Source organism: Chiroxiphia lanceolata, chromosome 16 (genome assembly GCF_009829145.1).
Source record: "Chiroxiphia lanceolata isolate bChiLan1 chromosome 16, bChiLan1.pri, whole genome shotgun sequence".
Classification (NCBI taxonomy): domain Eukaryota; kingdom Metazoa; phylum Chordata; class Aves; order Passeriformes; family Pipridae; genus Chiroxiphia; species Chiroxiphia lanceolata.
In genome coordinates, this window is record NC_045652.1 from 8,686,316 (window position 1) to 8,708,591 (window position 22,276).

Sequence of the window (22,276 nt, forward strand, 5' to 3'; positions counted from 1 at the left end):
GCTCTGAGGGGCGGGGCGGGAAATGGCGGCGGAAGGCGCCGCCCGCCCGCGGCGTCATGTGACGGGCGCAAGATGGCCGCGTTCCCCTGGTGAGGCGGTGGGCGGCGGGGGACCGGGTGCTGCCTGTTCCCCGCCCGCGCAGGGGCGGGCGGCGGCGGGCGCTGAGGGGCTGCGGGTTCCCGCGGAAGGGCGAGGGCAGCCGCCATGCTCCGCGAGCCTCACAGCCGCGGGGATGAGGCGGGGCGGCCCCCCGTGTGCCAGTGGGAGAAGCTCCCTGTCGAGCTCTCTGTCCGCGGGGCTCGGGGCCGCTCGGCCTGAGAGGGGGCAGCCGCTGCCGTGGGACCGCAGCCCGGCGCTTCTCTCCGTGGCTTTCGGAGAAGCCGAAGGGTGCAGGTCAGGTTCGTGTATAATGTAACACGCTGGTGTTACATGAAGCGCGGATGTAGCTCCGCTGAGGGGCAGAGGCGCAGCTGTGAGGCCCTGGCCCTGGCCGCTGGCCTCTGCCCGCTGCTGTGGGCTCATTTTAACCTGTAAAAAGCAAGGCCGTTCCCCGAGGGCCTCTGTCGTTGTCCGGTGCGTTGTCACGGAGCGTGTCCTGCTTGGAACGAGGCGCCGGTGCGGGGCAGGAGCGCTCCGCCCGCCGCCTCCGGGCGGGGTCACTGCGGGCGCGCTGCTGCCGCTGCTCGCTGGGGGAGGTGAACATCTCCTGCAGTGAATTCAGCTTTACTAGCACTGTTTAATCTCTGATAGTTACCTTTTGCAGGCTCTTTAGAAGTAGACACGAGTTACTGACTGAAGAGGCAGAGTCAGCTTCTAGCAGCGTGCAGTATTACTGCAGGAAAATGTGGGGTACAGCTGAGGAAGCTGCACTGAAAAGAATAACTCGCAGTCTGGTATTTGTTATGGGAAGGAAGAATAAAGCAGGCACTCTGACAGACAAAAATATGTTCATAGTTAATTTTTCTTCAAACTCTTTCTTGATTACAAACAAGCTGATTTTCTCTTTGTGGAAGACTCACTCTCCTGAGTCTATTGTGCTTTTAACACATGGAATATATCTAGGTTTTGTGTGGCTGATGGGTTATAGTCCTGAGCAGACTAGAAATCAAGCCTATGGTGGTGGAGTCAAGAAAAGTAATATGCAACAACTGGCATGAGGATGCCAAAAGGTTTTCCCCATATATACACTGTCATGCTGAATATCATCTGGCTCACTCTTCCATATTATTGTGTGAGCAAACTTTTGTGTTTAATAAAATGCAGAAATAATTAGTGGATTTAAATATTGTAATTAAACCAATTGAGGTTTTATAAAAACATCAGAGCAATGCTTTTAAAAATAAATTTACTGGGATATGACGTACTTTAAAACTTGAATTTATGTAGCTGAGAGGATTCGAGGATGTAAGACAGCAGTAACACGTTTGCTGGCTGTTGCAACTGTTGTCACTTCCTTTGAGTGCAGTGATTTCGGTGGAATCAGTGTGTGGTCAGTGATCTTGCAGAAGCAGAAAGGAATACTGTGGTGCAACTCTGGGATCTCCAGCAGTAGCAAAATAGAGCAGAACAAAGCAGAGCAGTAGGGATGCTGACAAACTGATTCTTACATAGTACAGCAATGAGATAACTGGCTAGTAAGTAGGTCTGGTAACGCTGATGCAGAAGTGGCCATGAAGAAATAATGAACCAGAGTAAGATGTTTCCATCATGTTGTTCTGTCACATGGAAGATACTGTCATGCTACAGGGTTTAGCTATTTTTTAGCTATTTTAAGCTATTTTTAAGCATCACTGCATGCTAAAAAGCTGATTTGCATATCAATTGTCTGCATACTCATCAGTCTGCATACAAGAAAAAAACCAGCACCTGTTGGTGCTGAAGAACTGTATGAACATAGTGTTTGAATTAAAAAAATTATTGGTTTAAAAATTTGTTAGAGTAATAAAAAGAATTGGCACAAATATGAAGCAATTGAAAACTTAGTGCTACAGTGCTATGTGCAAATATTTAGAGAAATTGTTTGGGGGTTATGTTTAATACGCATATAGTGACAGCTACAGTCACTTGTGGGATGTGTTCCATTGTATTACCAAAGCCAATATATGTCTAGTGTTGTAAAGAGGCTCTTTTCTGTTCTACATGCCTGGCTGATCTGTGCTCCCTGTAAGCTTTTGAAGCCTTCCTTTAGGATAAGCCAGGTGGGTGTCCTGTCTCGAGAAGGGGAGATGTGGAGCGAGGCTGGTTCTTGTGCTGCACAGGGCTCTGTGCTGAGCCTGGAGCATGAGGGAGGCCCCGGGGTTTGTAGGGTGGCTGGAAGAGCTTCAGTGACCTCAGGGTGAGGAGGAGGTCCAGCTAGTCCCAGGGAAAAGATCGTTTCCCAGGAGGAGAGAGAAAGGTTGGCAGGCTGGCAAGTGTTGAAAGCACAGGTACGGTGATGCTTGTGCGTGAAAAAGGTTGAAACCCACTGTTAAAGCAGCACTTGAAGCAGGGGTGTATTTTGCAGTATGGACGGGGGATGAAACTCCAGCTTGGCCAGAGTCTTATTTCCTCTGGGAAGTTGGCTGCACTGCACTGGCCAAGAAAGGAATGCTTAATCTCCTTTCCCTGGAGAGTAAGTAGAACATAATGCCAGAGCAAGCTTGAACTTGTCCCTGTATTACCTGCGTTACAAGCTGACTTATCACTTGAATAGCCACATTGTAAATGTACTTTTTAAAAGACTTACTTGCAGGGTGAACAGCTCTAGTTCACTCCCACATGTGTATTAGCCATGTGCATTTGCCAGTGTACTTACACTCTAATTAGAGTGCTGTTGATTTTGGCCTGGGGGTGTGCCCTGGGAGTCGTCAGCAGTAAAAGAAATGCTACAATTAGGTAGCCAGAAAGAGTTTGAAAGATTTTTCACCCAGATGCTGATTAACCCATGAAGCAAATGAGCAGGAAGAGTCACTGAAACATGGGACAATAGCAAAAAGAAGATGAACTGGAGATCAAGAAAACAAAAGGAATAAGCATGTGGATTTCACTGGACTCTTTCTCTTGCTGTCTATCCCATTAGATGTCAAAATTTCTCCTTGGAGTAGCACAGTCATAAATTATCTAATTCTTAATTATTTTTTAAATGAAACTGGGTTTTGGGGGGGTAAGTAGTATTGTAGAAGAGCTGGCTGCTTGACACTGATGAAATGCTTCCTAATGAGTTAGGTCTCTGAGTAGGAATGGAATTATTTGAAAGTTTGGATTAGTTTTTGTGGGAAAGATGTGTATTACATGGGGGAAGTACTGTTTGTTCTTTTTAGGAGTCTGATTAAAGAATTCTTTGTGTAACCACTGATTTTACCCACTCGGCTGAGGTGGTAGTGTGTGCTGTAAACATTCTCAGGATCCTGAAGGAAACAGGAAAGAACAATTAGCTGCTATTTACATTTACTTATTTTTCAACACGCATTTCTTTTTGTAACTAAGCATCTGTATGGACATAGGATATGTTTCTCTCTTAGTATGTGATTATTTATATGCATATATCTTTGCCTTGACTCTTGCTTTTTAAGGCATGCGAGATCAAGAAGCTATGCCTCAGAATCTGAAATGTGCAAGCTGGAATCTGTACCCTTGGATTTCGGTGATTACCATCCACTGAAACCCATTACAGTGAGTTCTTTTGTGCTTTTGGAAAATGAATGTGAATTAAAACTGATTGTGTTCCTCGTTTTACTTTTGTTCCTTTAAAATGAAAAGGCTTTGAAGTCGGTGGTGCTACTTGTGAAGTTGCTTTCTATGTTAGTGGCCTGTTATTTTAAAGGCATCAAGGTTTATTCTGTTTGTCCTTTACAGAAATTTGCTGGTGCTGTTATGTGTCAAAATCAATCTCCTTCTAACAAATATAGCACTCCAGCCTGTGGGTTTTCTTGGTTGCATTAAATGCTGAATAATGGATAAATTTAAAAGCAAATTATTGCATTACAAATAAACCTGCTGCATAATTGCTTGATGTAAGATTTGGTTTTTGGGTAACTTCCAGTCAGCTGTGTGCTTTAAAAAATTTATCATTTCTTTAATGTATAAGAGGCTTTTAAAGATGTGGATGTGCAAAAAAAATCCAGCTTCAAAGAGATGATAGTCATCAGCTAATGAATGATAAATGGGCAGCAGCTTCTGCTCAGGAAGGTCAGGAGGGAGATAAGATAGTGGCCTTAAAAATGGATTTGATGTGCCAGGCTTGAGTGTCCTACACGAAAATTCAGGGTGAAACTGTTGGAGGTAATCAAATAGCAAGAAAGAGGTTAGGGGAGAGGGATAAACCTAATAAGATAGAGGAGGGGTACTAGAAAGAAATTTAGAATAGTTGTTATAGTTCTGTAGACCTAGAATTGGAAGGAAAAAAAAGTAATGGAAATGCTATTGAAGAGTGAGTGCCTCCAGATTCAGGGGAAGAGGAGGTGCTGCAATTTAAATGTTGGTGCTTGCTCTAAAGAGTTTGTTTGATTTGTCCTTGCTTTTGTTGCAACAGCACAATTTATGTAGCACATATTTTTGTGATTTATTAAAGAAAAGAGAGGAAAGAGAAAGCCCTTTTGTGTAGTAGCTTTGAACTTTTTTTTTCAGGTTACTGAATCCAAGACCAAGAAAATGAACCGGAAAGGGAGTACTTCTTCCACCTCCTCTTCTTCTTCTAGTTCTATGATGGATCCATTGAGCAGTGTATTGGATGGCACCGACCCTTTGTCATTATTTGCAGCAGCTGCAGATCCTGTGACTACCACTGCTACCATGGTAACACTAGAGGCAGTTATTTCAACTAAATAAAATTAAAAAAACCAAAACAAAACCAAATCACAATGCCAACCATGGAAAAAATATGTTTGTCTCACCAGGTTAATGCAAACAGGAAATATACTGTATTAATAGAATATTCCTTTTTATTTACTTATTTTTATCCAATTTATGTTGATGTATTTATTTAAATGTGGATTATTTATTTTAGTATTGTAACTTTTGGAAGGATCAGCTAGCACTTGAAACATGCAGTTGACTTTTATCAGCCTTCTCTTCTTTTTCCAGCTTTGTATTTAACATTTTAGTAACTTGTTCTCCCCTCACAGGATGGTACACGAAGGAAACGGGATAAAGATGACAGCTCAGCAGTAGGAAGTGACTTTGAACCATGGTCAAGCAAACGTGGTGAAATCCTTGCTAGATACACGACAACAGAGAAGCTGTCTATTGTAAGTGGCAGTTTCTCCAGTTTTATTTATTTCTACTAGACCTTTATTGGATTTTGGATGTTGCTACTTTATAATGATTGCATGAGTAAATACTGGTCCTCTAAATGTCAGTTTTAATGTTGTAGAAAGCTGTACTGTGAGCCCTCATTTATAAAGATTATTTTGGAGCTGAGTCCAAAAGTCTTCTGATATATAGAAGCCATCACTCTGTCTTTTTGTAACAATACAAATAACTTCTGGTCTTATGTCTACTTCTAAATGATTAGAGGCTTAATTAGCAGTGTAATTACCCTATGTGTTCTTGAAATGCTAGTGAGTACTGCTAAATAGTCTGCTTTTTCTATTTCCCCACAGAATCTGTATATGGGATCTGAAAAAGGTAAGCACTTTCTTTTACCATAACAGAGTTTGCTTGAGGTAGGGTGCAGTGACAGGTTGTGGCCAAGACAGTTGAAATGGGTTTTCCTGCCTCCCCCATTCTGACATTTGTTTGGGTCTATGCTCTTTTGTGGATAAGACTACTGGATTTTTACTTAAAACAATTATTTAAAACAAGCCCCCCAACCACCTTGGCTCATGAATTTGGCTCCTGTTTTGGCTCATGAATTTGTGGTTATTTGACTGCCTTCCGCTGTAGTTTAAAACCTTCTTCCATTTGAAGTGAGCAATCATGTTTTGAGTATTGTGTTTATCAGCTCTTCTGCTAGCTGGAAGGAAAGCAAACAAGTCCTTTGGGAACTTGTTCAGTTATTCTCTTTACATGAAAGTGAAATGATTTCAACTGTGTGCTGGGTGTTCAAAGAAGAACCAAATGTTAAATATTTTATCATGTTTTCTAGCGAAGCAAATCTGAGCTAAATAGTCCTAGCTGATTGCAGAGTAGATCAGGATTTTATGTATGAGTAAACATGCAGCACTTCAGCTGCTGCAAAGTATAAAATACCTTCTTGCAATGAGAATGGTCAAACACTGAAACTGGATGCTCAGGGAGAGCGTGACATCTTCGTTCTTAGGTATCGTTAAATTGACTGGGTATAACCCTGTGCAACCTGTTATAGCTTCAGAATTGGACCTGCTTTGAGGAGGAGAGTTGGACACAAACCTACATGAGGCTTTTTAACCTAAATTATCCTGTGGTTCTATCTGGTGATTCATTTCTTACCAGTAAAACTTGCAAGACAATCCATTTATATTCAGGTTTGCTTGTCATTCCCTGTTCAAAGTAAAAGCACTGTAGGTGTGTTTAAATCTGTGTCTTCAGGAATTCTCACTAAGTGAATCAGATCACTTGTCTTCTGTCACAGAAGCTGACTAGTTGTCTGAGTCTGTCAAGTTCCTTCAGGTTTGTTTCTCTTTAGAAATCCCAGTGTTTAAATGTTAGACTTAAACATGTAATTCTTTACAGGAAAAGCTACAGCTACTGGTTCAGCAGTCTCTGAAAAAGTGAGGACAAGGTTAGAAGAACTGGATGATCTGGAAGAGGTGAGAAAGTTTTCTGATCAAATTACAGCACCATTATAACAGTGAAAGAAATTTGTGAAATAAAAATCTTTTTTTATTTCATTTTAAAAAGGTCCTGATTTCTGCATGTATTTATGCAGTATTTAGATAAATATATACTTTCTGTGAGAATTCTCTAGTAATTTCAATCCTTATTTTTGTAGGATTCAGGCAGAATCATATTTTTATATCACTAGAAATTGTGATTGGAAAATTTACCTGATCTATTGATGTTGATTTATCTTGTTACTGAGTACAGCCTGCAGCTGCTGTAAATTTTTGTTGAGCCTAATAGCCTTAACATCTGATAATTTTGGTTGCCCCTGTTGCAGAAGCTGCACACTGTCTGTCTGAGCTTAATTAAAGGTACAATTAAGAGCTCAATAGAAATACTGAGTACTCAGCTTATTTCTCAAACTGCAGTGTTTTGCTGTGCCAAGATGAGATGTTTCATAACTTACTTTCCTTACACCTAAATCTTCTAGAATTGTTCTGGATAATGTTGTTTTGAAACCTCTGCCTCTTAACTAATTTCAGGTTGCCTGTTGCCTGAGCCAGCACAGTTTTAATACTTGCATGTCACAAATAAAGGATTGGATTCTTTTAGTGAAAAATAAAGTGCCCTTTATAATAAGGAAATATGTAACCTTTTGTGAAACTTTAATTAGATTTGCATTTCATCTCTTCACCTGTGGTTTGACTCTATAATAACAGCACTTGCCTTCCTTCCCTCCCACTAAGTAGGCTGTGTTTCCTTGGCAGGGATCACAGAAAGAGCTGTTGAATTTGACTCAGCAGGATTACATGAACCGAATTGAAGAACTGACCAGTCTTTTAAAGGAGCTGGCCTCTGATCAGAAAGTAAAAGCTCTCAAAATAGTCATCCAGGTCAGTTTTACCTTTCTTGTTCTATACAGAACCAATGAGTTTGTGACATTTGGCCAATTTCCTTCTTGGGAAAGAAGAGTTTCTATTATTTTTTCTACTATTTTCTTCTGTTCCTCACCGAACACATTTCTTCAGAGTTTATGATTTCTGACGATAGTTGGATTTTCAGCTTTTGTTGTTATGTATGATTTTGCTTAGGTACATGGGATAGAATTCTCATTAAAGATTTGCCAATGAAGGGTGTGGAAATTTACCTGCTTAAGGATAGTTGAAATAATAAGAAGTAGTGATATCATCTCTTTCTGGCCACCCCAACTAATCCCGAATGGCTTTTTGAACATCAGCATTTTACCCATCCAGACTTACAAAGGCAACTGAGTAACATGATTTTAGGACCTTAGCAAGCTCACAGAAAACAACTCCAGAATTTTAAAGGTGTGTGTATGGGGTTTTTCTTTGTTTGTTTTTTAAAAACTTGTCCACAGTCTCTCTCTGGGTCATTTGTGGTGATGGGTTTTGAGGAGGGCAAGGGGAAATAGGACAATTAAATTTCTTTTGTTTGGCTTGGCCTTTAAAAAGGGCCAGAGGCAGAGTGCAGCAGAGGACAGAGGAGATAATGACATCTTTAAAAGCTGTAGAACTGATGTAATGCTAACAGTCATCAGTGGGGTTATATATAAAGTCAGGATTTTTTTTTTGCCATTCTGAATACTCTTGTGAAAACTGTTTGCAGTAATTTCATCTTAAATGTGGTAAAGACAGAAAAGGAAATGAAATGTTAATGAAGTGAGATTCAAACAGTTATATGTGACCTAGGGTGACTAATGTTCTATTGTATACTACAAATCAGCACTACTATTGATTTTTAAAAAAATCCATATATCAGATTGTGAAGGTGTGAATATTGTCTTTGAATGAGAAGAAAAAAGGGACAAGGATGTACTGTACTTACAGTGCTTTAATATGTGTGTATGTATATATATATATATACCCCACAGTGTGTGATGTGCAGTGATAATCTATACATGATACTTTCAGAAGTTCTTTTACAAATGGTTTCACAAACAATTTTAAGATAATTATGTTTTCTAAGGTGGGATTTCACTGCTTTGCTTTTAGGCCAGTGCAGTTTATTATCTTTATCACTGATCTGGACCAGGGGATGAGTGCACCCTCAGCACATTTGCAGAATGACACTAAGTGGGTGGGAGTGTTGACCTGCTTGGAGGGTAGGAAGGCACCCACAGAGGGATCTGGACAGGCTGGACTGATGGGCTGAGGCCCGTTCTACAAGGTTCAAGTGCTGGGTCCTGCAGTTAGGTCACAACATCCCCCTGCAGTGCTACAGAATGGGGGAAGAGTGGCTGGAAATATGCCCAGTGGAAAAGGACCTGGGGTTGCTGACAGCAACTGAACATGAGCCAGGGTGTGCCCAGGTGGCCAAGAAGGCCTGTGGCATCCTGGCTTGGATGAGCAGTAGTGTGGCCATAGGAGCAGGGCAGTGATTGTCCCCCTGTACTTGTCACTAGTGAGGCCACACCTTGAATCTCGTGTTCAGTTTTGGGCCCCTCACTTCAAGGGAGACATGGAGGTGGGGAAGGGTGTGGAGCACAGATCTGGTGAGGAGTGACTGAGGGAGCTGGGAGTGCTGAGACTGGAGAAAAGGAGGCTCAGGAGCGACCTACCTGACAGGAAGCACTAGTCAGGGGAGGTCAGTCTTCTCTCCCAAGTACCAAGCAACAGGACAAGAGGAAATGGCCTCAAGTTACATCAAGGGAGGCTTAGATTGGATATTAGGAAAAATTTCTTCACCAAAAGGGTTCTTAAGCATTGTAACAGGGGAGTGGTGGCATCAACATCCTTGGAGGTATTTAAAAAAACCTGTAAATGTGGCACTTGGGGACATGGTTTAGTGGTGGCCTTGGCAGTGCTGGATTGAGGGTTGGACTCAATGATCTTGAAGGTCTTTTCCAACCTAAACAATTCTCCGATTCTATGATTCCTCAAGTGCCTTTTTACAAGATACTTTACTTGTCAAGATGGGGTAAGCTAAGCTACTTAGAGTAAGCTGAACTAAGTTGATTATATATGTGAGCTCTAAGAAAAAGTGGAAATTAAGTGTTCATGGTATGTGTAGGTTCTAAACAGCTACTGAATTACCATTCTTTGAAGGTGACTGACCTTGCAGCAGGGACACTTCTGCTTTGGTTGTAAGATGTGAATGCTCTCACCTGTCTTTCTGGCGCACTCTTAAATTTCCCTGATGAATAAAGCAAAAAGATTAAGTGTGCCCCTTGTTTAAGGATGTTCAAATGCTACGATTTTCTTGTTTAAACAAACAGTCTTGGAGGGTATTCGGATTGCTTTCTGTATTTTTGAAGTGTAATGAAAACTTGAACTTTATTTATTCCACTGAGATTGAAGAACTGTCTCCTGATGAAGGAGAGAAAAGAGACAGAGATCACAGAGAATATTGTCAGTGTTAGAGAACACAGAGGACTTGAGGCCACATTTGACTCAAGCAGGGAGGAGGTGGATTTCTCTCCCCAGTCAGTCATTTGCCTGTTTTCTTCAGGTAGAAGCTGGTTTTTTGTGAGTAAACTTCTGCCAGAGTTTTTGACTCCAGTTTAGTCTTGGAAAACAAAGAATAGCTTAGTTAAATATCTTAAAAATATCTTCATTCCTCCATGTGTATTTTGAATTCATATCATGAATGGATATGTTCCTTCCTGGCCTTGGCATCCAGTGACAATAGAACTAAGTGGGTAATACGTTTTCAAATGAGACTGGATCAGCCACTGCTGTAATCCAAATGCTGGGATCAGGTTGGGTGCCAGTGGGTGACTGATTACAGATTCCTCCCTGGAGCTGACTGTGGATCAGCTACTCTGTTTCCAGAATGTTTGAACTAGTTATGTGAGCCACAAAAACGTGTTGAAAAGCTCATTAACTACACTTCTAAAAAGGTTTCTTAATCTACTCTATAATAAATTTTGTGTTTGATATGGATGTTGAGAAACTGAAAAATGCCCTTTAAAAGCTTGTTTTAGAGAAGAAGTGCCCTTTAATGCTGCTTCTACAAGAGAATTTGTCTCATCTGAACAAATACACAGATCTGCATGGTCAGCTGAAATTCTGCAGTGTAGGTTATATAAAGGAAAACCAGATCTGTGACTAGCTCTGGAAATGAGGAGTAACCTGAAAAAATACAAAGAGCACTGTGGTGTGTTATGTTAGAGGTTCTTGTGCTTTTGGCTTGATAGTTCATGGTGGTTCTTTGCATCTGCGGATATTAATCTGTTCCAACCTTTCTGGAGTAATAAACACAAACTTGCATTGGCCTCTAAAAATGTTTCTTTGTTTGTCTTTTTTTCTCTTTCTAGTGTTCTAAGCTTCTTTCAGACACAACAGTAATCCAGTTTTATCCAAGTAAATTTGTTTTAATTACAGATATCCTTGATACTTTTGGTAAGTATCTACTGTGCCAGACTTACACACATTGTTAATAAGATTAAATTAATGTTTTGTAATGTTAGAAAGCATCAAAGTTATCCAAAAAGGGCTTTCAGCTTTAACATGGAATATTTCCAACACAAATATTTCCAGCACAACACCAGTGGTATAAACATGGTGTGTAATTCTTAAAAAACTCTCAAGAGCAAAGTCTTTAAAATAAAAATATTTAATTTTGTAGTTCTGTGCTTTATATATTAGTGAATATCTGGAAAAAACCCTTGGGAATAATGATCTCTGCATTTTGAAATTTAAAACACTGTCATTATGAAAATATTTTGGGTTTTGGCAACCTCTTGACTCAATATTTCATATATTTATATTTGAAGAATAGGAGTCAGAAAATTTTCTTTAGCTGAATAGGGGCTATGGAGTGATCAGAAGGTAGTTACTGAATTTTTTAATATATTTTTAACCCTCTAAGTCAAATTGTCATTCATTTCATGTGACTCTCTTGTTTTTTTCTGCCATGTTATGGAAAAGATTTACAATGGCATTCGAAGTTGAAGGGTATTTTGGTGTTAGCAGGATATGCTGTGACATAGATCCAATTGGTTTTTTTCAAGTCTTGCTTCCTCTTTGCTCTTTCCTACTTACTGAAAGTTGCTGAAGATAACATAATATCCAACGTCAGCAAAGTCAGGACACCAGCTGGCCTTTCCTGGCCTGGGGGAAATCTGACCTGGGTGTTACCTCTGCACTTAAGGGAGCCAGAGAATTGTTTTTATGGTGTGAGAAGCGCTAACATTGCACTGAACATTTCAGCCTCACTAGGGGGCAGCATAATGTCGGTGTTCTGGGAAGTTTTTCCAGCTAATTTCGCTGTATGTTAGAGAGGGAACCTTTGGACCAAGATTTTGTGTTTTACAGTCTGTTAATTTGTTATGACTTATTTTTGGTTCTCATTATTTTTCTTTTTTTTTTTTTTTTTTAACCAGGGAAGCTGGTGTATGAACGAATTCTGTCAATGTGTGCTGATAACCGCGTCTCTCTGCCAGGTAACTTTGTGTTTGTTTCCACTGCACTCCTGGAAAAAATCATGTCAGAACTAACTTAAGGAACGTTAAACAGGACTTGCTGGTGTATCTCCTGTAGAAAAAGTTCTGATTTGAATCTAGTAGCTTTTAGTTTTTTACAGAGTACAATCCATTGCTTAGAGCCACCACTATTCACAGCGTTCATGCAAATTTACATTTTAACTGTGAAAAATATCCCTCAGATGTAATAAAATGTACTTGTGGCTCTGATATTACGAAACATAAGCTGGGTCTTCCTGAAACTTGAAATCACAAAGAACGATAGATAAGTTCTTTAATACAGAATTTAGGGGAGGGAGTATTAAACATGAATGCTCAAATTAGATGAAGGAAGATCTTTTTTTTTTCTCTTAGCATATGTTTTTTTCTGAAAGTACTACATTTTAGGAGCTTAACGTTAATGATACAAATTTAGCAAAGCTGAGGTCCTCAGTTTTTGGTAAGTAGATGATTTTGTTGCTACATTGGAAACTTGATAGTTTTGCTTTAATTAGGGAAGAATTTTGGAAAAAGCAGCAGGCTGCTTCTAACCTAATCTTTCTAATTTGGGCCCTTTTTTTTTTCAGTTCAGGTTCCAACACAGTGTAAAGATCTAATTTGATACTGACAGTACGTATGTATGTGGAAGAACCTCTTTAGCAAGAGTTTGAAACATTCCATAGGAATACAGCCATTTCCTTGCAATTTGGAGTGCATTAAGTGCACATCCTTGAAATATGAAACATTCTTACTCTGTAGTTGGCAAAGGAACAGTACCATTAGTTTGCAGTTAAATCCATAGGATTTGAGCCAGAAGCTTGAAACCAACAAATATTGAAATTTGAAATAAACTTACAGAAATATTTAAGATAAAATTTGTTTATTGCAGACCTGACAAACTGTTCTTATTAGTGAGGGCACAGTTCCCACAGCACACCAGGATTTCTGGGCAGAGTTACCTCCATTCTGGAGAACTGAGCTCGTGCTGCAGCTAAACAGCTGCTGGAGGCATTGCTGGGGGGAACTTCCCAAGCAGCTATAAAAGTGGGAGGGACAGGGAAAATCTGTGCTGTGCACAGCAGTGCAAATCTCAGCGTATTGCAGGCCTAATCTCTAGGCTGTCCCTTGGGAACCAAGCAAAACAAATTTGGTGAGAATTCTGAGGTCCTAGATGAGAAAGAACATCTTCCTGTGCTCAGTCAGCATCTAATGTGTGGCTTCTGTCATCTGGGAAGTTGGAAACTTTCTTGTGGAGCAGGAGCTTCTCACCTTCTGGGGGAAGGGGTGGGAGAGAGCACTGGTATTTTAACCTGTTTCACAGGGAGTAGATAAGGAGATATTCACAGCAAGCTGTTTATGTAGCTTTAAAACTGAGAGAAGAGGGACCCATCCATCCCAACCATCTTGCCTCAAACCTGGGTTGATCCCAAGAAGCCAATTTTGCCTTCTGTTCCAAGCAATCTAGAGAAAGAGGAAGCAGTTAGCCATGCCACTGCATGCCTGCCTGACCAGAGCTGTCCCCCAACCCATCTGTTCCACCTCGGGGTGGCAGCTTTTCCCTGCTGGCAGCTGCCACAAATAGTCCCAGAGCTCAAGGGGAGAGAACTGCACTGCAACGTTCCATGTGCTGTGAACAAAAACAAGTGTTGTGTCAGTGTTTAGCATTTCCTACTTCTTGTAGGCATGTATCGTTTAAAAACTGTATTAACCTTTTAAAACAAAGAATTTGAGTGCCTAAATCTCTTCTATGTGTATGCATTTGTTACAGATGTATAAATACATATATTTGTTACAGATGCCCTGTATTTTCCATTTTTAACAATTTCTACTTTTGAGAAAGCAGAGAAAGGTGGGATTTCTCAGTAGCAGTTCTGAGATTGGCATTGAGTGCTTGACTTCACTTCTGAATGTTACTTAATGCAAGTGGAAACTCTGTTCCCCCTTGCTGTGTACTCAGCTCTGACTGCTGCTCAAGAGAACTGAGAATCCAATGTATTGCCTAGTTTATTATGGTTGCCCCTAATTTCTTGTTGATGGGAGAGAGAATACAGTTTTAAATCTAGAATGAAAAGCAAATTATTTCCAGAAAGAATGTAACTATGTCTGAGTGGTTGTTTTTTCCCCAGATAACTTTTCTCCAGAAAGTGTTAACGATACAGCTAAAGAAACTTGCTTAAACTGGTTTTTCAAGATTGCTTCAATCAGAGAACTCATTCCCAGATTGTATCCTTTGTCAAATGAGACTCTCAGAGTGTGTGAGTGTGGGTTTTTCGTACATTTTCTCAAAAATGAACGTTTGTTTCAATAAAACCCACCATATCTGATGTTTATACTGGCTTTGTTTTCTTTGTTTCAGGCTGTCTGTTTTGAATGTGCTTTTGAGTCATGTTTTGTAGTAAACCGAATGCTTAATTATTGGCTCTGAACAGTGTGGCAGCAATAAAATAGAGATGATGTATGAAAAATTTTGAAAAAGAAGCTTGCAGATAAATTGCAAAAATCAGCAAAATGTGGGGAGATTAATTGTAGAATGCATTGAAACAGTTTGCTCGATATGTAGTTGGTATGTGTTTGTTTCATGTTTTTCAATGGTGTGCATCTTAGTTTTGTTCCTTAACTTGGCTTCAACTTAGTTATGTGGAAGCAGCAATACTGAAGTGCAATAAGTTCCTGTCCAAAACGTAAGAATAATGTTAAGTATGGGAAGGAAGTGAACAGGCTTAGGAACTAATTCAAGGAGTTAGGCATAAGAATTCTGTGATTAATGGTGGGTCTCGGTATATATGAGAAGAAGCAATACTAAGAGGTTTTGGAATTTTTAAAGAGAATGCCATGGCAAACTTCAAATTGAACTGTGATACGATTTGAAACACAATCATGCTTGCAGTTTTGGGATATATGTATAATGGTGATATCAGGATGTCACAAATCCCAATGCAAATTGAAAACTAGTACCTGCAGATGATGGAAGGAAAGGAAGATTGCTGAGGTGAGAAGTGGAGCAAAAAAAAACAGGATAGAAAACTGAAAGGAAAATATTGATATGCCATGTTGGTAGAGACAGAGTTGGAGAAATCATTTAGGAGCAATGAACCATTATCTGTTGAACACTCTGGTATAAGTTGAATGTGTTGCCAAACGGTGTCAGCTGCTGAGCAGAGAATGTTCCTTCCCATGTAATTGTCCTTCTTCAGTTATATTTTGAAATGAGTGTTGTAAGCCAAATTGCTACTATAGTGACAACTTTATTATCCCTAGAAAGCAGTTCTTTACTGGAATTGATGGGCCCCATCTCCAGGCACAAGTACAGCTCTGTCAAAAGGACCTGTGGGAAAATGAGACATGCAAGGAGTACTGCCAGTTCTCTTTAAGTGGCTGCTTTTCTCACATTGAGTTGCAGCCTTTCCATAGCTCTGGCTCCTCCAAACTAGAGGAGGAGTTTTAGTTGTGTTTGTTTTACTCGTAGTAGCAAATACTGCAGTTTGAGTATAGGATATGTGTTACTGATCACATAAAATTTTACTTAAGAAATGAAGTGTTTTCTTTTTCTGTAACTCATGCTCAATTGTGAGCCTACGAGGCAGCTACTGAAGTTATTGGTAGGTGATATAATTCTGTTATTGACAGTTAAAGCTCATTTTCTTTTCTGAAAAATCTTAACAGGGGGATTTCGGAATGTCTCCCACGGTTAACCTCTATGATTAGAGGAATTGGAGATCCACTGGTTGCAGTCTATGCAAGAGCATACCTTTGCAGGGTAGGCTGTCATTTAATTCTTCTGGTCTGTATCAAAGATTTACTGCAGCTAGAACTGCCACTGCTTCTTGTAACTGCTGCCTTTATCTGAAGTAGTCAGCACCTGTCCCTTCTAACAAACAAAAAAAAATAAATTCCTCTTCTGTTTTAAGAATAGGGAATCTTTCTTGTAGTGTTATAATAAGAATAATTTCATGTGGTGCTGTAAGCTCTCTACATACAATAGGCTGTTGCAGTGTGCTGGGGTAGACACTGATTTCATCATTGCTTACAGATACTTGGAGCTGATGTTAGGATAATCATGTTTAAACTACCTCAGGGTAGTTGTTAGTGAACATATCTATACTAGTAAGGTAGGAAATAGTCAAAAGCATGTGATTCAATGCTCTTTGTTAATTTGATATGTGTGACTTTGGTGCATTCCTTCAGAAAATGCGTTTTTGTCTTACAGTTGAAGGAGAGTCAAAGGTGATAGATGCCGATAAAATATTTCTCTCTCTTTTAATACAGGTTGGGATGGAAGTGGCACCACAACTCAAAGAAAGCCTGAACAAAAATTTTTTTGACTTTCTTCTAACATTTAAACAAGTAAGCAAATAGGGGGGTTATTTGCAAAATCAGATAAATACACTCCTTAGACAAACTGCCACATACTTTTTAAAAGTCTTTGAAGTTCTTAAATCTAGATTTAGTGGTCTGCCTGTATCTAGATATAGTATGGGACATTTTACATACGTTCTGATAAGTTGAAACTGTTTTATTCTGCATGTTACCAGAGTTGAATAATATTTGTTCTGAGCTTACAAGGAATGCTTCAGAATATCTGTGTATATTTGTGATACTATCTGCTGTCATTTCCAGTCATATACAAACTTTGTCCAGTTTATCATATCTCCCATTAAATACCTTTTCACAGCAACATATTTTCATCCTCTTTTTCAACAGATACACGGGGATACGGTTCAGAACCAGCTGGTGGGACAACGTGTGGAGATGCCTTTGTATTTGACCCTATACTCTCCTGCTATAGACTGGATTTTGCAGTGTATTGCATACCATGCTCCAGAAGTAAGTAAGCAGGGTAATGCTTAATGCTAAAGAAAGTGTTGTGGTGAAGAGTTAATTTTGCCTGTTAAAAGCCTCACAGTCAAAACTTACATGAGTGTAAAAGTGAGTATAAAGAGCCCACATATGACTGTCTGATTCTGTCTTCTGAACAGGAATAATGTTTGCTTCCACATAGCTCAAGTTTGACCACTTCAAGTTCATAGGCAGTATTCCTGTTTGTTTCTTGCTGTCCTTTAACTAGTTTAATCTTTATGTCCTGAATTCATTAGTTTCTTCTGTTGTACAGATACAAAAATGATTTGAGTAAACTGTAGCTTTGGAATTGCTTAACACAGTGAACAGGCTGTTTTAGTCTCAGTCAGGCTGGTTTGCACTCTGGCAGAGTTGATTATCTTCACCTCTCCTGCCAGAGATAACTGACCTGGCTGGCAAATAGGGATTACTTGGAGTAATGGCATGGCTGAAGGATCACAAATTTGACTTTCATAAAATGGTGGTTTGATTAAAGTGCCACTGTACCTATTCCAGAGGGTTTTCTTGTGTTGTAAAGGCAGGATAAGACAGGATTACTGGAATGTATTGGAAAGATAATTAAAACAGCTTTTAGTAAACTTCACTACAGTAACTAAAGCTGAATTTATTTGCAAAATCTCTAATCACTAATTTTAATATGTAATTTTTCCAGGTTCTGCTTACTGAGATGATGGAGAGATGCAAAAAATTGGGGAACAAGTAAGTGTTGCACAATGTAGAAGACAGGAGTCTGTAAAGAGTACCCGTGAGTCCCTGTAATAAAGTTCTCTCCCTCTTTTGGAAACAGTTTGGTTGCATAGTATAGCTTTCATTCTCCCAGTAGCTTACTAAATCATGATTATGAACATCTGTTTTCCAGAAATGAATTCTAAAATATGGTAGATTACTTGTAGAGTTAATTAGTTTAACTGGTTGCTTTTTTTTTTTTGTTTTTTTTCTTTTTCTTTTTTTTACTGCATTCTGGCTCCTAACCCAAAATTTAGGATATGTGATGTGTTCTCCATCAGCCATGTCTCTGATTCGAGGTTGTGCTTCATTTTTCTGTATTTTCTTCCCTTTCCTTTCTCTTCTCCTCTACTGGCTACAGTCAGCCCAAAAGCACATTTAGCAGCTGTAAAGCAGCTGGCAGCCTTTGGAAGATGGTAATATTTACACAACTGCTTTTTTCAACATTAAAATTAGTATCCCAAATGTGTCCTAGAAGTTTATGTGCAGGCCAGTCACCTTCAGCAAGTAGTTCAGGAAGATGGGCTGGTCTGAAAGTTTTGGGTGTACTGCTGAGTTTTGTGAATGCAGTTTGTCCTGCTGATGGGCTACTCTGTGCATTTTAGGGTAGGTGGGCTGAGTTCTGTGAAAGTTTCATCTACCTATTTTTTTCCGATGTGCTTTGCACAGCCCAGTTCTGCAGCCACTGAGGAATTTAGATGAGGAATGCCAGCATTCTGTGACTGAGCTAAGGAGTGTGGGGAAGAAGTGTGATTTTAAAAACATGATGTGAAGGTGGTTTGTATCAGAGTGTATAATACAGATAAAGTGATTCACAAACTCTGTTGTACTAATTTTGTATAGGGTTGGTTTGTTTGTGGAACTTATTTTTAAATCAACTTTTATAGTTTCTCACTGTAAAGATGGCCTAGGTGCAAGGACAAAATGTTGAGTATAATGAAGGGTTTTTTTAAAGTAATGTTTTTGGGACATGTCTTTTTTATTGGGAAGTTGAATAATCCAGTTTAGATGATCACAGTAGCTTTCTTTTAAAGTGGAGTTCTGTGGTTTTTTTCTTCTTGTGATTGTCAAAATATACAAAGCAAGAGGCATCAGTGTATGAATCTTTAAACAATCTCAGTATGTTGTTCCATGAGCTACACTGCAACCATCTAGAGTGAAAAGTGACAGGCTGTTCTCTGTATTGCAAAGTGAACTGGAAGTAGTTGTCTAATGATAAATGCAAATTCCAGTCCAGTTGTGATGGGAGCACTGATGCTCAGGCAGAAACACAGAGGGTGCTGGGCTATTTTAAGCGCTCCGTAGAATTTCCCTCAAGGTAAACTGCCCTGTGTTCAAACTGACTGTTTCAGACTAGTGAAGGGCACAGTGTTTTATGAGGAAGCTTCTGCCCTAACTCATGGCTGAGTAAACTGAGTGTCACAGTAATGCAGTGAGTTCACTCTTCCATTGGTGACTTTGGCTTCATAGTAGCACAAATACGTGTCTGAATGATTAGTCGTAAGTGTCCAATATGTCATTGCCAGTTATCATATGATCATGACTGTTTGGATTTATTTTAATCCTAACAATGCAGCCTAGAAATGTGGCTTTTATAATGCTTATGTAATTTAATTCAATGAGAAAAATTTCAATGGGGATTGCCCTCCCTAAGTATTCTTCTGAACTGTAGTAAAAAGAGTAAGTTTCTAAATGTGTCATCTACTCCTGGTTTGCTTGATCTTTCTATTAAATTGATGCTAAAAAGATGGCTTCAAAAACATTGTGTGGAACAAGTATTCTACAGGTTGGCTTTATGTTTTCTTGTTTTGCTTATGCACCATCAATCCTCACCCATGCAAGCTTGATTTGTGGGGAATTTTCCTTCCTTATCCCCTGTCTTTTCAATTTACAGTAGATGCTGGACAGTTGTTAGTCTGAGAAGTTCAGAGTAATGTAAATGCAGGGACAGCCAAATTTTAGTTGATGTTGAGCTGTATTGATCTGTGCTGTGTTCATTGCAGTGCTTTGCTGTTGAATTCAGTCATGTCGGCGTTCAGAGCAGAGTTTATCGCTGCGAGGTCGATGGACTTCATTGCCATGATTAAAGAATGTGATGAGTCTGGATTCCCAAAGGTAAAATTTTGTATGTAATTTGTAACAAATCCTTTTTTTTGCCTGACAAGAGTTCTTTGTGCTCTAGTTGCCTATGTAACTTGCACATCACTTGATGAAAGGTGGTTTGATCTCAGAATCTTTCTGCACAGTGTACCTGCTAGAGCAGTGTTGGGTCATGCATCTTCTGCTTTTAATTTAGAACTTCTTGTTAACTTCCAGCATCTCCTCTTTCGGTCCTTGGGATTAAACTTGGCATTGGCTGATCCTCCTGACAACGATCGCCTTCAAATATTAAATGAGGCCTGGAAGGTTATAACAAAGCTGAAGAACCCACAGGTGAGTTATTGTCTGTTCTGTTTCACTACTGATTCTGGGTTTAGGGCAAAATTGCAGCCAGTTGTTCAATAAGCATAATGCTTAGCATGGCATTGTTTAGCTGTTTTAGATACACACAGTTGCAAAAAAAATGTGATGACTGGTAACACCTTTATATGATTCCTGCTTTTCTTAGCTCTCCTGAAGCATAGCTGAATTCTACATAACGTAATTCTGTATAAGCAACTTCTGAGTCTGCATGAATCATTAACCTCAGGAGTTAATTCTTTTAAATATAATTTTCGCAAGTGTATTTCTTGTAGCCCCCTGTAAATATTGGTAATCATAAGACACATGTATTTCTAGGATTATATCAACTGTGCTGAAGTGTGGGTGGAGTATACATGCAGACATTTTACAGTAAGTGAAAATTCCTTTGTTTCATTTCAAGTTTTTCTGATGCAGACTAAGTGGCTGTGTTAGCAGTTTGGTATTAGAGATGGAGAAGCTTTGGCTATTCCATATAAGCATGTAGGATTTCAGTAGTGAATGAAAAAATGTGTTTCCTTTCATGAAAGAGGAATAGGGACAAAAGATGCAGCTTTGTGGCTTCACCACTCCGCAGCACTGCATATTTCTTATCCCTTTGTTTTAATGGCAGATGGACCAATTTAAGTAAGGATTTACTGGAGCTATGGCTAAAGTTCCTGGCTTAACTAGAGCTCTGTAAAAAGCTGATTCTTTTCCAAATGGAAATAAATTATCCACCTCAGCTGATGTTCAGTGACTTGATTTATGTGCCGATTTCGTTGCTGTATTTTGTAACCTTGTTTTTTGCCACACAGAAACGGGAGGTCAATACAGTTTTGGCTGATGTTATCAAACACATGACTCCTGATCGAGCATTTGAAGATGCTTACCCACAGGTAAAGGACCTATTTTGCCAAATCTCTAAAATTCTGATGTGCATTTTCTTAAATGAAATTAATTCTTAAACATTACTGATGAATCTTACCACAAAATAATTATTTTTAAACACTAACCGTAATTTGGGAAGCTTTTTGGGACACTGTAATGCTGTGACTTATTCCTACTTTTTTCCCCTGCTCATCAGTCTTTCAGTTCTGAGAAATGCTAAACCTGAATGATTTCTGTATTTAGGAGTAGCAAAAGTTAACTCCTACATCAACAGTGGTGTTTGCTGGAGGAAATTAGCAATTGTGGTAGACTGTTTAAACAGAAGTAAACCATAAAATAATCCATCTCTGCTTGGCATTGTTAAGGTTTCAGTGAATTACTGTGTGCAGTTCTTGAGACCAAATGCCAGATGAGATATGGATTAGTTGAAGAAGGTTTTTCTGGTTACTTGGAGGGTAGGTAAAGTGCCTACAAAAGAAGATTTAACAGACTGGCTTGGGGGTTTTTTTGTTTGTTTATTTGGTTGGAGTTTTTAATGCAGAGAGCTGGAGGACATGGAGACTTTAAATTGAAAAAATCTGCCTAACTATGATGTGGATAGTCTTAATTTAACTTGCATTACAATAATTTTTCCTTTTTTTAAAAATTTTTTTCCCCTATAGCTGCAATCAATTATTCAGAAAGTCATTACCTATATCTATGACTTCTCTCTGCTTTTTTCAGTGGTAAGTAATACTCTGTTTAATACATTTTTAAGAACTATTTTGCTCTGTTTCTGCAAGAGAATTTACCTGAGTGGGATATTTAGATTGTTTACAAGTTCACAGAACGGGAGGACTTATTATCAAGTAGGTAAGTGCAGAAATGTTTTGGGTGCTTTCTGCTGCTTGTACTTAAATATTCATTATTCCAATTCTGTGTACTTCTTTTTCAGTAGGCTGTTAGATTCTTTGAGTTTCTTTGTTACTATGGCATAAATATTTATTGGTTTAGTGTGTTGTTTGGTAACATACCTAATTTTACTTGTTTATGTGTTTGTACTTTCAGGAGAAATTCTTGCCATTTCTGGATATGTTCCAGAAGGAAAGTGTGAGAGTGGAGGTTTGCAAGTGCATTATGGAATCTTTTATTAAGTAAGTAGAGACTGTTGAGGTGAAATGCACTCTAGAGGGTCTGAGAAATTTATTGAAAGGTGGCTAGGGAAGAGTCAGTATATAAGAG

The 22,276-nt window shown here is 39.2% G+C and overlaps 1 protein-coding gene across 3 annotated transcripts in view; it reads left to right on the top strand.

Moving 5' to 3' along the window:
* VPS35L (VPS35 endosomal protein sorting factor like) overlaps positions 1 to 22,276 on the top strand; it is a 49,745-nt gene continuing 27,469 nt past the window's right edge. For 2 of the 3 annotated variants that reach the window (XM_032703742.1, XM_032703743.1), the window contains exons 1-21: positions 196 to 393; positions 3,552 to 3,651; positions 4,606 to 4,773; positions 5,103 to 5,225; positions 5,580 to 5,604; positions 6,631 to 6,707; positions 7,488 to 7,613; positions 10,997 to 11,081; positions 12,065 to 12,124; positions 14,269 to 14,365; positions 14,776 to 14,823; positions 15,806 to 15,899; positions 16,409 to 16,486; positions 16,844 to 16,966; positions 17,652 to 17,698; positions 19,729 to 19,840; positions 20,042 to 20,158; positions 20,504 to 20,557; positions 20,983 to 21,063; positions 21,718 to 21,780; positions 22,103 to 22,188. In XM_032703742.1, the coding sequence (XP_032559633.1) occupies positions 233 to 393; positions 3,552 to 3,651; positions 4,606 to 4,773; positions 5,103 to 5,225; positions 5,580 to 5,604; positions 6,631 to 6,707; positions 7,488 to 7,613; positions 10,997 to 11,081; positions 12,065 to 12,124; positions 14,269 to 14,365; positions 14,776 to 14,823; positions 15,806 to 15,899; positions 16,409 to 16,486; positions 16,844 to 16,966; positions 17,652 to 17,698; positions 19,729 to 19,840; positions 20,042 to 20,158; positions 20,504 to 20,557; positions 20,983 to 21,063; positions 21,718 to 21,780; positions 22,103 to 22,188 (1,925 nt within the window). In that variant the 5' untranslated portion in view covers positions 196 to 232. Of the gene's footprint in view, positions 90 to 195; positions 394 to 3,551; positions 3,652 to 4,605; positions 4,774 to 5,102; positions 5,226 to 5,579; positions 5,605 to 6,630; positions 6,708 to 7,487; positions 7,614 to 10,996; positions 11,082 to 12,064; positions 12,125 to 14,268; positions 14,366 to 14,775; positions 14,824 to 15,805; positions 15,900 to 16,408; positions 16,487 to 16,843; positions 16,967 to 17,651; positions 17,699 to 19,728; positions 19,841 to 20,041; positions 20,159 to 20,503; positions 20,558 to 20,982; positions 21,064 to 21,717; positions 21,781 to 22,102; positions 22,189 to 22,276 lie in introns of those variants that run through there. The other variant, XM_032703745.1, reaches the window with a different exon arrangement.